The following is a 19011-nucleotide window of genomic DNA, read 5'->3' on the forward strand; positions in this document are numbered from 1 at the left end:
CCACTCACTTGTCAACATCTTAAATGCCCCTACCATCTTTCCTGCTTGACAGAACCTCAAATTTGGAAGAGTTAAATGAGTTGTATTCTACATGTCTATGCCAAGGCTGCTGGATTAAGTTGGAAAAAATACACAAAATTTAACAGATTGTAAATTCTGTCACCAATGTGGGACCCAAAGAAATCCTACTTTTCACTAGTCAGATGACTCAGTGAAAATGATTCCTTCAAATTGTCTTCATTCTTTTTGAAGTGTCTCCTTATCATCCTCTCCACCCCCTAATTTTCCATAAACTGCTTATCTCATTAAGAAAATACAAGCCATAACCCATATATTCCTTTCTGAAAGAATGCTGGTGGTGTCTCTTAGCTAAAGTAATTGTTCCATCTTTTCAGTGGCTCCAACATCCTCTAGAATATCAGGTACTTAATGCTATTATCCTTCTTTTTCTCTATTTTTTCACTTTCTACTTGCCCCTTTCCACCAGAATAAAAAGAATTAGTAAGGTCTCTCGTAATAAGTAGTAAGGTTTCATGTAATAAATAATAATTGAAAAAACAAAAGCCTTCTTAGAAACCACATCTTCCAGCTACCACCCCTTTTCTCTACTTCTTTTCATAGCCAAATTTTTGGAAAGTTTTTAATTGCTGCCTCCATTTATCCCAAATCCAATCAATCAAATAATTCTCTTGATTCTACATCCTGACTGTATCTCAAAGTCAATCACTATCTATATTCCTACTCTGGTCCAAGCCATGATCATCTCTCCTTTGACAATACTTCCTATCATTTCCTACATTCACTTTTGCCCTCCAGTCTTCTTTGCACAACAACTAAAATGTTATTTTAAAAACTCAAGTCTCATCATGTTAACTCCTTCATTAAAAATCTCAAAGTTTTTCTCTGAACATAAATCATCATGGTTTATATATAGCCTCATGGGATCTGGCCCTTATCTTATTTTAATTCTCTAACTTAGCCTGGCTTCCTATGTCATAATCATACAAGTTTGTTTTCACTTCTGTAAAGTTTCTATGACTTTATCAACTTAGCACACTCTGCCTGAAATATTTATCTAGCATTCACCTCACTCCTACTTATCTCATCTTTTGGGTTTCAGCTTAAGCTCACTTCCTCAGAGAAACCTTCCCTAATCCTCCCAGAGTAGGTTAAGTCTTCTAGATATATGCTTTTGTTGTACCTTGTAATTTTCTTTGTAGCATTCATCATAATTATAATTAGTTATTTACTTGACATTTATTTCCCTTGCTAGATGTAAACTTCATAAGGATTTTTGCCTTCTTCAGTGATTAATTCCCATATTACTGCCTGGGTTATAGCAAACATTCATACATTTGTTGAATGGTTGAATGAATGAAGGAAAGGGCATATTAAGAATGTAAAACATGATAAAAACAAACCCTTTACAGTGAGAACAGACCTTCTTTTTATTCATATATTGAGATAAACTGCAGAGACTGAAAGACAAAAATTCATCATAAATCATTCAGCAGAACATTCATTAAAAATCAAATGCATTTTCTTTAACAGAGTTCTCACACAGAAAATTTTATTTTATATAAGTCTGATATAACATTAAATATTTTACAAATCAGACATTTCATTTTGAAATCTAATTGTATAATCTTGAATGCACTATAGACAAATAAAGTAAGATCTCCTTTACCAATTTCACTTCATTTAACTTATACAAGGCTTCCATTAAAATTCCATCACACCTTGAAAATTACCTGCAGCTTTTAAAAAACATGATCTAAACTTCATATGGAAAGAAAGTCTTATGTAGCAACCCAAAAATTGAAAAAACAAAAAAGGTAAGAAGCATTTCTTAATACAAATAAATTACAAAAATATTATTTATGTGTGAGTTTCTTTCTTCTCATTGATATAGTCATCCATCCATACAGAGTCCAAAGCAGTTCATTTTTAAATTGATGCTTAAAATACTCCGATGTCATCGAAAAATCTCTATTATTTTAGTGGTGCTCTTAAATGGCAAAGTAGAATATCAGATTAGAATGTCCCAACTCCTGGGCTGAAGTGAATGAGACATTCACATTCATGCCAGATGTCATCTGTTATGCAGTTACCAGACAGCTTGGCAACGAGTAATTCCAATTTTTTATGGTAACTTACTAAAACATTCCAAGAAACACTTCTTACCCCTACATACTTCCAGATTGCTATAGAAAGATACAATTATATTTGAAGTATGGGCCTTATAATAGGAATCTCTGTTAAAATATGGAAAAGATCAACAGAAAGAATCCACACCAATGAAATTCTGTGGACTGATTTTCAAAGTTAGAAATAAGAAAATCCACTGCTAATGGAAGCCCTGCTCTGTGCAAATATAATGTGGTATATATTAAACAATCACATATTTGAGGTATTAGCTGGAAAATATATATATATGTGTGTATATATATATATATATATATATATATATACACACACACACACACACGTATACATGGACACATCCACAGAATATTCACAAATCTATTGGCCCCAAAACCAGCAGATAATAAAATTAAATAAATGAAAAGGAATCACATACCAACAGGAAAGTTACAAGGAATTTACAAAAAATACGGTTACATAATCCTTAATATAAGGAATATGTTTTGAACTAGTGTTTTGAGGGAAAATGTTTCCATTTATATGAAACTGTCTATTTAATAGCAATGAAACAAAGAGGAAGCCTGAATTCGAGGACTGTATCGCCTGCCAGATTATTAAAGGAATGTGCAACAATGCTTGAAGGTCCTCATTCTACCCACTTCTTCTTTGAACTTAAAAATTAGAATTAAAAAAACTGAAGTTATTGTGAGACTACTCTCTTTTCTTTTTGATGGGTTTATAGAGAATTTTATGGACTTTAGGCACTAGTCCAATATGGCCAAGAGACAAGGTTTTTCAGCTATCTAGTACAGATTAAGATTTATTGTTCATTTTCAGAAGGTTTTCTGTTCAGTTAAGAAAAAAGATTATGAATGCCTTTTCAGTTGGTTCACTCAGTATGAAGACAGACAATAGTAAGAGTAATACTGAACACAAGCTTCATATGGGAAAGCTAAATAAGTGCACAAATTCTCCTTTTGAATTATTTGGTTTTTTGACATAATTCTTACTTAACTAAAAAGACGGCTCATTTGGTCCTCAGGCCAACATCTAGAAATATTTCACTGCCTTAACACAGGTGGGAAATTTTTTTAATGAAATACGTTAGAATGCATTATTAAGTAATATTAACATGTCACATCTGTTAAATAACAGCTGCATTTAAAAATATTACAAATCAACAAAGGGAAATCAAGCGGTTAACCATTTCTCTCAGTAACAATTTTACATACTAGTATAACTAAAGATTTAACAGGAAGAGCACTTAAGCATGAAAGTGCAATTAAAGCAAAGGGCTGGAATTCTATCTTCCTGTTCCTAATAACACCTGAGCTGACATAAAAGCAAAGTGGTTTAATGCACTGGCATATATATACCTTAAGGGCTTACTCTTCTCTACCAAATCTTTGTAATTATAACAAATAAGAATGTAATGATTATGAAACAAATACTTATTTAAGCATTCAAATGTAGTCTGTTCCCAAAACATATTATTTTCACTTATTATTTCTCACTGTTGAGAGTTAAATTCTCAGATTTGATCACAATAAATTCCAAAACTTACAAATGACTAGCACCTATGTGGAAACAAAGGAATTAAAAGAGGAGGAGAAAAGGTACTATTTACTTTCCCCCAAATCCTCGCAAAGACAAAGATGTTTGTGTATGTGTTTAAAAAGGGATAAAAATGTAAAGCACTAATAAATATAATTGCTGCCAAACTTCTAAAATACCAGTTAGAAAAGCTAGTAAATCAATACTCAAAGATTGAGGGCTTTTAGGCAATGATTAAAATGAAGAGGACAAGTTATCAAATTAAATTGGAAAGCTCAGGTAGCTAAAAATAAGATGGCAAAATGGAATTTTGTTCGAAGAGCAGCAAATGTGAAAATCTTACATCTCAAGATAGCTGACACTGTAAATCATACACTTTGATTAAAAAAAAAAAGATAGCAGAAGTCTTTTTACTTTGTAGAATTAACCCAAAATTCTAAGACACTTGGACGGGCCTTTACACCATGATATAGGTGACATTAAGGGCTTACTCTTTATTTGCATACTTTACATGTGGCTTAAATTGTCAGGCACTCGATCAGTCATTTCCCACAGTTGTTTGAAAATTTTATCAAATGCATTTTATGAAATGAAATGTAATGCAACTGAAATATAATACTGTCCAAAAGCCATGTATGACTTCATAATATATAACTTCACTTAACTTGATAACTTCACCTATCTCCTTAAAGTCAGGATTAAGGGAAAAAGAATCAGTCAACAAGAGTTCAATTCACATAAGCATCAATCACGATAGTGTAAATTTCCCATTAAAACTGGAAAAATAATGGATGAAATTTTTTTCATTTATATTTGTATAAGTTTTCTGATGCATATAAACTTTCAAAGTTAATTAGAATGCTATGACCTTGTTTTTCAGAAACTAATTCTATAGGCTGAAGAAAATATTTTAAATTGTATTTTCTTTTAAGCACGCTATTTTTTTTTTAAGGTTGCATTTCTAAAAGAAAGTTGGTTAAGCTGTCCAGTTTTCCTAGGATAGTATGCTGTTTAGTTAAACAACTAATTCAATCAAGCATTTCTATTGATTTACCTGGAAAAGGGGATACAAGAGAACATTTAAAAAAGAATGGTCATTTCAGAAGTTCTATTCAACAGATGCTATATAAATTACATTCAGAAAAACATCTTTAAATAAAAGAACACTGCACTCCAACTAGCATTCTCTCACATACAAAAAAAACTACCAAAGACGTGTTCATGTTCTGTTAAATGAGTATGAAAGCAAAATCATTAAAATACTACAACTGTTAAACACAGAAGAAAAAAAAAAACATAGAAGACTAGAAATCAAATAGTTTCATATCCAACATACAGGCACCAAAAACTTCAATTTCCAGCTGATTTTTCCAATTTATATTATGGATTTAATTATAAGGAGCTTATTCCTATAGGATTAATTGAATTACTCAATGGAGAATAGATTTTAGCTCAAATTTTTGTAAGGATAACTTGTTATAAATCACTATTCTACCTGCTGCTATGTTTCTGCTCACTGCTGTATATGGCAAAACAGATCATGCTCTGATCAAGTAAGTCTGCTGTAATCTACCTATATGTTTACGAGCTGGCAATCAGGTTAAAAGGCACAAAGCTTCATTTCAGTAGTAATTTTTCCTATTAGACAATATTAAGAACTCATTTAGTTTCGGATCCTGTTTACTAAGGCTCCTGATCACTAAGAAGAAACTGCAAATTTCCATGGGGGGTAAAACAGGTAGGTCCTGTTCTTCATAAATTTTAGTAGCCTTCAAAGATGTATACATATGAACATTTGGGGGCCTTTTAGTTACTGGAATTGCAAATGACATAACTGCAATTTACTGTTGAAGACCCTTTTTGGTTAATGTTTATATAGCCATTTCCTCATATTTTCTTTAAAATCTATCAGTATAGCATTTCATTTCTATGCATGGCTTAGCAATTCGTAAAACTAAATAAATAGCAAACTTATACTTTACACCAGTTCATTTATCTCAATATATAATTTAGAATATAATGGCAATATTAAAAATATCAATTCCCTCTACGCTGATAATGCTACAAGATTTTACACAAAGTTAAACAACTTTCGTTTTTTCTTTTCTTTTGGATAAAGTTTCATTGTAACCTCCACACATTGGACATCTGACAAGGAAAATACAATTTTGTCATAAAACATTTATTCTGTCACTTTAAAGTGTCTCATGGAGCTAAACACCAAAAGAATTTAAATAAAAAGGCAATAACCTGTATATACACAAAATGATCATTCCATAAATATTTACATGACAAGGGAAAAAAATTGAGAATCTAAAACCAGAAATTGCTACAGGTGCGATAATCCTTTCTCAAGACATTTTTAGTTAGGAATCATATAAGCTTTTAAAGTGAAAATAATTGCAGAAGCATAACTAAAATATTAATTTTAGTTTTCAGTTCTTTACTATTTAAAGGAGTCAGTAGGTCATAAACAGTCCAAGATTTCAGGGACCAACTATTCAGTTTAGTTTTCAACATCAAATCTTCTTCTTTAGCTCTCATGATGAAACTAAACTTACTTACAGAAAAAATAGAGAGTACTCTAAAAGGTATAAATAAAATTCCAGTTCATCCTCCTTTATAAATACTGGTCAGCCGCTCCAATTCTTTACAGTTGTCCATGCTCAAGGCATCTGCCTTCCTTCGGAGTCGTTCATCATGGTATACTTTTGCTGCATACTGCATATCTGTTTCTGTTAACCAAAAAAAATATTTTGCTAAGTAAATAGTAATTTAGATCAACTAGTTGTTTAAACTCAAAGATGTTTCATAGAAGTCCTTCAATATATTTCTATTAACTGTTTGCTTGTTTGTTTTTAAAGAAATCCAAGTACTAGACCTAAAAGCCATTTGGAATCCTACCATGTGAAACAAACACAGAGGGACTTCCTTGGTGGTGCAGTGGTTAAGAATCCGCCTGCCAATGCAGGGTTCACAGGTTCGAGCCCTGGTCTGGGAAGATCCCACATGCCGCAGAGCAACTAAGCCTGTGCGCCACAACTACCAAGCCCTCGTGCTCTAGGGCCCACGTGCCGCAACTACTAAGCCCAAATGCTGCAACTACTGAAGCCCGCACGCCTGGAGCCGGTGCACCGCAACAAGAAGAAGCCCGCGCACTGCAACAAAGTAAGCCCCGCTCTCCGCAACTAGAGAAAGCCCGCCCGCAGCAACGAAGACCCAACGCAGCCATAAATGAGTGAATGAATGAATAAATGAATGAATGAATAAATAAATCACAGAGCTGCTCTAGAAAAGAAAATAAGGATGGTATCCTATCAACCCTTTCCCTCCTCCACTCCTGTTCCCAAAGGTTTAAAAACTGATGCTCTAAAGCATTATCTTGACCTCTTATCCCAAACATACCATATGCTATTCAATACTGCTAGTGGTTGTTTTGCTGTAACCTTTTATTAAGGTTCCAGATTAATTAATTATGCCAAGATCTGAGTAGAAAAATTTGCAATCTTGTTCTGAGTTTGCTTGAATTAAAAACATATATAATAAACTTACTAAAGGAACACAAAAGAGAAAAACAGCTTGCTATACAATCACAGCAGTGATATTCAGCAAATAAGTACTTCTGACGCTTCCTTCAATATGTGGATAGAATTAGTAAAGAAAAATAAAGGGACTAGAAATCAAACATTCTTCAGGAACTATTCCTTGTTACTTTCCTGTTATTCTCAGCCATTTCACTGTTTATTAACACTTCTAAAGGGTGGGCTCACTTAGATAAAATGTAACCAAAAACAGTGACCAAATTAGAGGACATCAATCAGGACCACATTCAAAATAAACTCATAGATAAGAGTGTATTCTATTTGTAAAGACTTTCAGAAATGATCAATCAGGTTAGGATTTAACAAATCAATTAAAATCACTCCCCTCCTTTTATTTACAAATGAGGCACTTGTAAAATCCATTTGCAGATGATTCTTTCCAAGTGTGGTAGATAAAGCAAAGTTCACAGGGCTAGTAAATGGCAGAATCTAGATTTCAATCCAAATCTCTAACTCCTAGCCTAATATTCTTTCCATTACCTCAAATTACTGCTTGTATTTTATAAAACACCTATTTTACCAATCTAGACATTAGAGAGTGTTAGAAGTGACTCCAAAACAGAAAAATCCTGGCAAAAGTGTATTCAAGCCCCTAACCTATAGATGTGCTGAATTTGTTGAATTTTATATTGAAAATTTCAAACATACACAAGTTGAGTACCACAATAAACACTCTAAAACCCTTTACCTTGATTGACCAATTCTTCACATTCTGTGAACCTACTTATATTGATCTTGTCGGATTGTTAAAAGATTAAATTATGCCAGAAAAACTACTTGGCTTATGCTAGGGATGGAGTAAAAATAAGTAAATAAATAAATAATAATATAGAACACTTATGGATACAAGGCATTACGCTAAGTGTTACCATATATTATCTGTTATGGTCCATATTTTAATGATAAGATAACTAAGATTTAGAGAGGTTAAGTAACTAGGTAATGCTTTGGTGAAGCCAGGATCTTGCAAGGCAGTCCCAGAGCTGGCACTTTAAACATAACATTACACTCATTCATAAACATGAATACCTTTCCTTCTTTCTTTCTATTTATGCAGTCAATTCCCAATTTTTATTTAAGGTAATAGAATGTAAGTATGCATAACCCCAAAATCACCCGTATTTGGCTGGGGACTAGGACTTGTATTTGAAAATGAGATATCTAATGTGCTCGTCATTCTTTTAGCACAAAATAAGCAGGTCTTTCATACATTCATTCATATGAATTCATTAATCATTCATCCAACTGTTCATATATCCATCAAAAATTTATTCTGCCTATGTTGTACCAACAACTGTGCAAGGTGCTACAGATCAAAAAATTAGGTGAAATAAAATTAAATAAGTAAAATTTGGGAAATACTTCCCTTAAGACCTTTGGCTAATGCATGGTTTCTCAACCTTAGCAATACTGGCATTTGGGGCCAGATAATTCTTGGTGTGGAGGTTGCCCTGTGCATCCTAGAATGTTAGGCAGCGTCCCTGGCCTTAACCCATTAGATGCCAGTAGCAATCCCTTCCACCCCAACCCCGTGTTGACGCACACAGTTTCCAGACATTACCAAATGTCCCCTGGGAGGCAGGGGCAAATCATTCCCAGCTGAAAAACCACTGGTCTTATGTAACCTTCTCCACTTTGAGAACATACTGATTCACAAACTCAGAGACTTAGAAACTAAGGAGGTTTCTCCTCTAACTATCAGTATATAGATGAAGAAACCAATGCCAGAGATAAGAACTCTCTTAGAAGTATACCATGGTTGTTTTATCAAATTTTCCCCGGTGGATAAGAGATGATAATTGCTCCCATTTTCTGAGTATTTACTACATGTGAAACACTTCAACTATTGCCTGATTTAATTTTCACAACAAACCCATAAAGTTATGTATTAGAGAGAAGACTGTGAGGCACAGTGCCTAGATTATGAAAGCAAATTGGTTTTGAATCACAGATCACCTCAATGACCTTGGGCAAGTTACTAATTAGTCTCTCTATGCCTCAGTTTCCTCATATGTAAAGTGGGTATAATCGCCTCACAGTGTCATTGTGGAGCTTAAATGAGTTAATATATATAAAGGGCTTGGGACAATGACTGAAAAAATAGGCGTTATATAAATTATAGTTACTTCCTGTTCCCACTCACCATCATCATCATCATCCATTTTATACACGAGGAAATAAATTCATAGAGGTTAGAATATTCGGCCTTAATCACTCAGGTAAAAATTTCAGACCTAGGATTCAACTTTAGTCTGTTTAATTCCAATGTCTACACTATATGGTCTATATTATTATTCGGAACAGTAAGAAAAACAAAAAACTATAATAACAGTTCACATGGAGCATCTCAGCAGATTCTTATGGTCAATAGTCAATCTTTTTATAGATATAACTGCTTAAATTAAGGAAGTTGAGGCTGGAAGAGGCTAAACAAATTAAGTGTTCACAAGAACTTCTCTACCTACAAAATAAGTAAAGGAAAGTGGAATGTCAACAAAACTCATTGTACATTAAGTGTTACCTGTTGAAGCTAAATTAATGAAGAGTTTCAAATTTAATTCTGAAACAGGATACATATTAAAACTGATGACATAGTTTATACCAGGATTTTTTTCTTTCTTAGTGGTGCATAAAATAATGTTGCATGTTACAACTGACAACATCTTAAATACAAGGAAATTTGATATTATCTACTTATTCCATCAAATATTTATTAAGAACAATAACACAAATACCATTTATTAAGTTCTTGCCATGTGCCATATATTGTTATAAGACCACATGTACATTAAAACATATTGTCTCATTTAAGTACTGGGCTCCGAGTATGTGCCAGGCAATTCTAGAACATTCCTTGAGTAGGGAAATCTACAGTAATCAATTCCAAAGACTCTGAATAAGTTTTTAAATGTTAAATATTTGATAAACTTACTTTGTTGTCTTTCTTTCCAGCAATTATTTCGAATATTAGTCACATAATCTTCTTCCACACTCTTTTCTACCTTTTGCAATAACATTCCTTTATATTCATTTTTAAAGTCTTTGTTGACATAATAAACGACACCCAAGTTTTCTGTCTGCATTTTAATCGTTTGCCCTGATCCACTGTAAAAGAAATGCTTGATCATTATTTTTTTAATTAAAATTGTACATTCTGATCTGCTTCTACAAATCAAGCTAATAAAAATAATTAAAAAATCAATATTGGTGATCAAGTATTTAATATTATCTCAAATTACCTAAAACCACCATTCATGTCATAAAAAAGTAATCATATTTTAATACATTATGTTCCTATAAGTTCTCTCAACTTATAGTTAATAAAAATCTTATTTGGAAGAAATAAATTACTTCTTATTTTTAGACCACTCTGTTTTTAATACTATATAATCACTAGCAATATGATTTTACAAAGTTTCCATTATATTCATTGTATTACACTAAAGTTTTTTGGAAGGTATGCTGCATTAAATTTCCTATATGTCCTGATTGCTTATATATAAAGTATATTGTGGAAAAATACCTCACATAACAAAAAAGTAATATTTGCTTTTATTTAATCAATATTTTATAAACAGAAGAGTGAAGTCATACCCTAACAACACAAATCCTATGTGAGATCAATCACAACTCTATTTTTGTCTTTAAAGTATTTTTGTCTTCTAAAGTTTTTTGTCTTTGATGTCAACACATTACCTATTACATTAAATTGCCATCAAGTTCGAACGTAACACTTCTGTCTTTATCCACAATAGAACAGAAATGTAAACTAACATAATACAAACTTATTGCTTAAGTAAACTACCTTTAAAGTTAGACATTTTAAAATCAGGTACACATGTAGTAATAGAATATTTGGCACTTAAAAGTTTAAAAGAGCACAAGGCCCTTTAAAGTTAGTTAGGTAAGAAACAACAGTTCTTTTTTTGTAAAACTTCACTGAGCTACTTACGATCTGGGATATAAGGAATAAGGAGGATTAGAGACCATCAATTGGCTTAATAATGACACGAGGATCAATACAATAATGGGCATCAGCTGGATAAACACAGAAAAACCTCCCTACAAAAAAATCATCAAAGAATAACAAATTGTAATATAACTTTAGTTGTCAATAATCCAACAATTGTCAAACATTTTTAGAGGAAGAAAGGACATTTGAGATCATCAGTTCAGTGCTTCCAAATCTGCCTGATCATACCAACTTCCTGGGGTGATTCTTAAAAATACAACCTTTTAGGTGCTTCACCTAGAGATCCTGATCCTGATTTGGAAAACACTGGTATAACCTGATCTCATTTTACAGATGACGAAGTTCTCTGTCTCTCTCTTTATCTTCATACACAGAGACTCTATCAATATGCAGCAGGTTGCAAAACTATTTTTACCATGGATTTGAGGGTGGAACATGGACACTGATGACAGTGGTACAGCTGGGGACCAGGCATTTTAATTTCCGGTCCAGTGCTCTTTCCATTTATATTTCTCCTTCACGTAATTTAACTGCTATATGCAATTAGGTATAACTGCTTTAGAATAAGGAAAGTGACTTCTAATTTAATTTTTTCAGTATTAATTCTAAATTCTTTAGAACCAACAATAAGAATTTACGTTCAGAACATGCACACTGCAAGTTTACCTTCATTAGAATCATAGAATATCAAATGTGAAGGTGTCATATTGCCCAACCACCTGTCACCTTGACTTCTACCCCTGCTCCCCCAATATCCCTAAGGGATTCTCTAGTCTCTATTGAACACCTCTGGTAAAAGAAAACTCATTACTTCATTTTAAACCAACTTGCCCTATTTTCAGACAACTCTATGCTTTTCCTGAGCTGAAATTTGCCATTTTCTGATTTCTAATCATATCATAAACATACATCTCCTCTTTCTTCTTCTCTTTCATGTCCACTATGTTGATGCTGATGTTGATTGCTATAGCCAGCTCGTCCATTTGAAAATGAATGTACACTACCTAGAAAATTAAAAGCAAGGTTAAATTAGGGAGAACAATTATCATCAGAAAAATCATATTTTCCTTTATATTTTTATTTATTTATTTTTAATTACTAAAACAATGCATGTTTGAGTAATGAATGCTTACTGCCCTCTCCTCTTGTGAGTGAAGGGTGGACAAAACCAGGAATGATTCTTCTTTGCTTCCCTTAAAGTAAAGGAGAAGCTCTTTCTTGATGAAAACTTGAATGAGAGTTCCTCCCTAATACTGCATACAGGGAGGACTTTTGCTGTGGTTGGTTGATTATACAAACCTTGGATCATTAATCTGAAACTCTGCTTTCTGCATTTATCAATGAATCACAAGTACTTCTAGAAATCAAAAGCTCGTGCTCTAATTCATTTTTAAAAAACAGCTGTATAATATACTATGGTACAGGTGGACCACAATTTTCAAACATTTTCTTGTTGATGGACATTCAAGTTGTTTTCAAAAAAGGTGACCAACAAGAAATGGCTATCACTGATAAAGTAAACTATGTTATAACAAGCAAAAGAACTGCAAATCAACTATCAGAAAAATTCACTATTGTCTGAAAGATTTCTAATTGTTCCCAGCATATTTTTAGTCAAAATTATTAGTCTGGATAATTTTTTTGTGAGAGGTAATTATGTATCCTAGTACGTCAAAATGCAGGTTATATTTTCAGTCATTAATTTGTATTTACACATCCTCTTTCTTTCAAGGATGCTTTACAAAATGCCTTATCAATGATCACAATCTTTCTCAATAATATTCAGACAGGACTACCAGGCCAAAGTATATTGCTACATTCATAAAGACTATCCTAATTTTGAATGGGATGTTTAACTTAGCACCTTTCATTACTGCTGTAAACAAGACTGGAGCTATAATTTTAAACACCTTAGAGGAGCTACTCTTAAAGAAAATTAATTTCCACACGAGCAACTTACAGTAAATGTAAGTAAAACACAGTACTACTTATGCTGGTACTAAAAATCTATTCATTTAGTAGTACTTCTACAGTATTTTACTTTGATAGCCTAGTTCAAGAAATTATTTCTATCTTAATGTAATTTTTAAAACCCACTTACTTTATATGTAACCCATGATTCAGACATTTCAATGGACAGTACCTCCACATACATCCATATTAACAATCTACAATATTATTAATGAAATCTACAAAGATCTTCAAAGAACCAATGTCAAATAGTCCTTCAAGGTACAGGTTACTTCCTATAATTGTATTGGCACTTAACTAATGCATTGCCACTGGATCTCCTACTTACAGATCCTTTCTTCAGCTCTATGTAAAATACACAACATCTTTTTAAAAATAAAGTATGTTCTAGGAAAAAGACAGACTTACAATAAAGGTAATAAGTCTAACAATTTTCTTCTATCTTCATGAAAAACCATCACAGGATCATAATACTATAAGAAAATGTCAGGGAGAAGGTACATAAATCTCTAAATAGCCTAACTGGAGGTGATGATCTCTAGCTTCATAAAGTACAAATATTTATAACTAACATTAAAATACCTGAAGGAAATCCACCACCAAAGAATATATTAAACAAGTCTTCTGGAGTTATATCAGCTTCACAACCTCTATGGAAATTAAATCTACCATTGTTCTGCTGATTACATGCTTGTTCTTCATTGCCTGTGAGGTCATACTGCTTTCGTTTTTCTGGATTGCTTAAAACCGCATAAGCGTTTCCAATCTCTGAAAAAGTAATGAGCAAAAGTTGATAAGCAAAGTTTTTTTTTTTAACTTTTTGGGTTTGTTTATTTATTTATTTTTGGCTGTGTTGGGTCTTCGTTTCTGTGCGAGGGCTTTCTCTAGTTGCGGCAAGTGGGGGCCACTCTTCATCGCGGTGCGCGGGCCTCTCATTATCGCGGCCTCTCTTGTTGCGGAGCACAGGCTCCAGACGCGCAGGCTCAGTAATTGTGGCTCACGGGCCTAGTTGCTCCGTGGCATGTGGGATCTTCCCAGACCAGGGCTCGAACCTGTGTCCCCTGCATTGGCAGGCGGATTCTCAACCGCTGCGCCACCAGGGAAGCCCCAATAAGCAACGTTTTTATATTATAAGAGACTGCCCCATATAAAGGCTACTTGTCAAACAACAACAAAAAATGACTTGAGGTTAATCAAAAAAATAAGACAGTAACAATTTCTTTTAAAGGTATTATACATTGCTTACAATAACACATATTACCTCCCAATACAATTTTTTATATTAATCAGGCAAGTCTCCCTACTGCCTGGAACATAAAGGAATGCTCATCTTGCTTTCTTACCACTGTGCTCCCCTAACTTCCTGCTTCTTTTCTTGAGTATCCCAATCTAGTCATTCATTACTGCCCTTCAAACCAATAACAATAGCAGTAGCCACCAACTACCAGGCTCTGAACCCAATATCTTATTACTTTATCCATTAGTGTCTCAACTTTACAGATGAGCCCCCTGAGGTTCAAAAAGGTTAGGAAACTTGTTCAAGGTCAAATTTATTTTAGGACAGTAAGTAAACTCTATGCAACCTACACCATAAACCTTTTTTCGCACACTCCAGCCCAGAGTAAGCTATTCTTCATTTATTCCTGAACAATTTATTTCTCTTAAACTGTCAACTCCATGAGGGTAGGGACTGTATCTAAGTTTTCACTGCAATATCCCCACGGTAGAGCATAGAGACTGAATTTGTTTTTGAATGAATCCATATATCCATATGTCTAGTCCTCCTATCTCACTTTGCTACTTTTATGATATTCATAAAGAATTCTACTGCCTACCTCATACTCCCATGCCCAAAAGATCACATTAATTACCAAAATGGGGGCTTCCCTGGTGGCGCAGTGGTTGAGAGTCTGCCTGCCAATGCAGGGGACACGGGTTCGAGCCCTGGTCTGGGAAGACCCCGCATGCCGCGGAGCAACTGGACCCGTGAGCCACAATTACTGAGCCTGCGCGTCTGGAGCCTGTGCTCCTCAATAAGAGAGGCCGCGATAATGAGAGGCCCGCGCAGCGCGATGAAGAATGGCCCCCACTTGCCACAGCTGGAGAAGGCCCTCGCACAGAAACGAAGACCCAACACAGCCATAAATAAATAAACAAACAAATAAATAAACAAACCCAAAAAAAAGTTAAAAAAAAAAATTACCAAAATGTCTTCTCGAGGTGATTTACAAAAGCTGTAACGCTTTAATCTAAATGCAAGAATCACCCTATTCACATTCTGAAACATCTAATAAGTAATCATTTTATAAGAACAGCTTACTTCTTAAACTGGGATTATTTTAAAAATACTTTTGAGCTCCCATGTGGTGGCTGCCATAGGCACTGTGCAAGCAAATACGTGCTCATTAGGTAGTTGTTTCCGGAGGACTACACATCACACTGAAATTAATCATATACAGATACTCTGGACCCTTTCTTCCGAATCAGAGATAGCTTTCAGGTGGTCTGTGAACCCTATGGTATGGTAGTTGTTTCCGGAAGACTACATATCACACTGAAATTAATCATATACAGATACTCTGGACCCTTTCTTCCGAATCAGAGATAGCTTTCAGGTGGCCTGTGAACCCTATGGTATGGTAGTTGTTTCTGGAGGACTACATATCACACTGAAATTAATCATATACAGATACTCTGGACCCTTTCTTCCGAATCAGAGATAGCTTTCAGGTGGCCTGTGAACCCTATGGTATGGTAGTTGTTTCTGAAGGACTACATATCACACTGAAATTAATCATATACAGATACTCTGGACCCTTTCTTCCGAATCAGAGATAGCTTTCAGGTGGCCTGTGAACCCTATGGTATGGTAGTTGTTTTTGGATGACTACATATCACACTGAAATAATTATATACAGATTCTCTGGACCCTTTCTTCTGAATCAGAGATAGCTTTCAGGTGGTCTGTGAACCCTATGGTATGAAAAATTAGGTGGATGGTCCACTTATCTGAGGAGATGGTCCAAAACTTTCTTCAGATTTTCAAATAGATCTGTGACTCAGAAATATAGCAATCATTTATAATGTTGCTCCAATGGAGAAGCATAATCAGAGATCCCAGCAATGTACTTACAAACACCATCAAGGTATTAACACATACCTTAAAAAGAAGTATATCTTTCAATATCTGCCTAAGTTGTACTTCCAGTAATAATATCAGTTTTAGGATTTAACCTCTATGCACTAAAAGGACTATTTCAGGTTCATAATGCTATTACTTTTTATACTAATAATATATTGGCAACCCAATTCTATCTTTAAGGCTTTGCTTTTTAAAAAAGTGATTTCCAGGGGGTTTCCCTGGTGGCGCAGTGGTTGAGAATCTGCCTGCCAATGCAGGGGACACGGGTTCGAGCCCTGGTCTGGGAAGATCCCGCATGCCGCGGAGCAGCTGGGCCCGTGAGCCACAATTACTGAGCCTGCGCGTCTGGAGCCTGTGCTCCGCAACAAGAGAGGCCGCGATGGTGAGAGGCCCGCGCACCGCGATGAGGAGTGGTCCCCACTTGCCGCAACTAGGGAAAGCCCTCGCACAGAAACGAAGACTCAACACAGTCGTAAATAAATAAATAAATAAAAGAACGTGAATTAAAAAAAAAAAAAAGTGATTTCCAAACATTATGATGTTTTAGAAAATATTTGTGAAAGATTGTCATAATTCATAATTCTATATGTAAGACAATTTATTCTATCTACTGTGACTAATTTTCTATTCACTTACTTTGTGCTATACCTATAATCAAGATTTTTTTTTTCAGGTCCTCATTATCTTATGAATTAAAACCAAAATTTATTTTGGTATTCAAAAGCCTCACAAAATACATTTCCATCTCAGTGTTATTTACTTCACCAAGAGATACCTTCTGCTTTATTCATTTTTCCTTAATCACACCTTTTATTTTGAGGTTAACTTTAGATTCACATGAAGTTGTAAAAAATATTACAGAGAGATCCCTTCTATATGTTACCTAATTTCCCCAATGGTAATATCTTATAAAGTTATAGCACAGTATCACAGATAGGATACTGACATTGATACTATCAGGATACAGAACATTTCCATTACCGTCTCAGGTTGCCCTTTTATAACCACACCCACTTCCTTCCCCTCCATCCCCTCTTTAAATCCCCACAAACACTAACCACTCTATTCTCTATTTCTAAAATCTTGGCATTTCAAGCATGTTATATCAATGGAATAATACAGTATATAAATAGAATGACACCCCCAGATTGGCTTTTTTCAATCAGCATAATTCTTTGGGGATGGATCCAAGCTGTTATGTAAGCCATTCATTCCTTTTTTATTGTTTTCCATTGTATGGATGTTTGTTTCACTAATCACCCAGTGAACAACATCTGGGCTGTTTCTAGTTTTTGGTTATTACAAATAAAACTGCTACGTAGGGACTTCCCTGGTGGCGCAGTGGTTAAGAATCCGCCTGTCAATGCAGGGGACATGGGTTTGAGCCCTGGTCCGGGAAGATCCCACATGCCGCGGAGCAACTAAGCCCGTGCGCCACAGCTACTGAGCCTGCGCTCTAGAGCCCATGAGCCACAACTATTGAGCCCATGTGCTGCAACTACTGAAGCCCACACATCCAGAGCCCATGCTCCGCAACAAGAGAAGCCACCGCAATGAAGAGTAGCCCCCGCTCGCCACAACTAGAGAATGCCTGCGCACAACAACGAGGACCCAATACAGCCAAATATAAATAAGTAAAATTTTTAAAAAATGCTATGTACATTCATGTACATTCATGTACGTGTAAACATAAATTTTTATTTCTGGGATAAATTCCCAGAAATGCAATTGCTGGGCTGTCTATTAGTTGAATACTTAGTTTTGTGAGAAACTGCTAAACTGTTTTACAGAGTGACTGTGTCATTTCATATCCCATCAGCAATGTATAAGTGATCCAGTTACTCTGCATCCGTACCAGTATTTGGTGTTCTTACTATTTTTTACTTTAACCATTCTGATAGGTGTGTAGTGATATCTCATTTTGGTTTTACTTTGCATTATCCCTAATGGCTAATGAATGATGTTAAAAAACCTTTTCACATGCTTATTTGCCATGTGTATATAATCTTTTGTGGGATGTCTCTTCATGTCTCTTAACCAATTTCTAATTGGGTTGTCTGCTTTTTAAATTTTGGGTTTGGGGGGTTCTTTATATATCCTAGACACTAGTCCTTTGTCAGATATGTGCTTGGCAAATATTTTCTCCTATCTTGTTGCTTGTCTTTTCCGCTACTTCATAGCATCTTTGCGGAGCAAACAAAAAATTTTTTGATGAAGTTCAACTTATCCACTTCTTGTTTTATAAACTGTCTAGTGCTAAGTCTAAGAAGTCACTGCATAGCCTAAGATTCTAAAGATTTGCTTCCATGATTTTTTGCTAAAAGTTAAAGTGTTGTTTTATATTTATATTCAAGATTCATGTCGAATTCATTCTTACATAAAGCATGAGATTTAGGTCAAGGTTAAATTTTGTTGTTATTGTTTTACCTATGAATGTCCAATTGCTCCAAAACCATTTGCTGAAAAGGTTATCTCTTCTCCACTGAATTATTTTGCACCTTTATCATATTGTATGGCTTCCCTGTCGTGTTCCACTGATCTATGTGTCTATCCCTCTGCCAATATTACACTGTTTTGCTAACTGTAGCTATAAAGTAAGTCCTAAAATCAGGTACACTAATTAC

General features: G+C 34.6%; 1 protein-coding gene across 5 annotated transcripts in view; it reads right to left on the bottom strand.

Annotated features, from left to right (window-relative positions):
* Positions 1 to 1419: 1419 nt before the first annotated feature.
* Positions 1420 to 19011, bottom strand: part of DNAJB14 (DnaJ heat shock protein family (Hsp40) member B14) — a 48834-nt gene continuing 31242 nt past the window's right edge. For all 5 annotated transcript variants that reach the window (XM_057547012.1, XM_057547011.1, XM_057547014.1 and 2 more), the window contains 5 exons: positions 13828 to 14013; positions 12184 to 12278; positions 11254 to 11363; positions 10234 to 10406; positions 1420 to 6434 (listed from right to left, as the gene is read on the bottom strand). In XM_057547012.1, the coding sequence (XP_057402995.1) occupies positions 6310 to 6434; positions 10234 to 10406; positions 11254 to 11363; positions 12184 to 12278; positions 13828 to 14013 (689 nt within the window). In that variant the 3' untranslated portion in view covers positions 1420 to 6309. The remainder of the gene's footprint in view (positions 6435 to 10233; positions 10407 to 11253; positions 11364 to 12183; positions 12279 to 13827; positions 14014 to 19011) is intronic.

Source organism: Balaenoptera acutorostrata, chromosome 5 (genome assembly GCF_949987535.1).
Source record: "Balaenoptera acutorostrata chromosome 5, mBalAcu1.1, whole genome shotgun sequence".
NCBI classification, from domain to species: Eukaryota; Metazoa; Chordata; class Mammalia; order Artiodactyla; family Balaenopteridae; genus Balaenoptera; species Balaenoptera acutorostrata.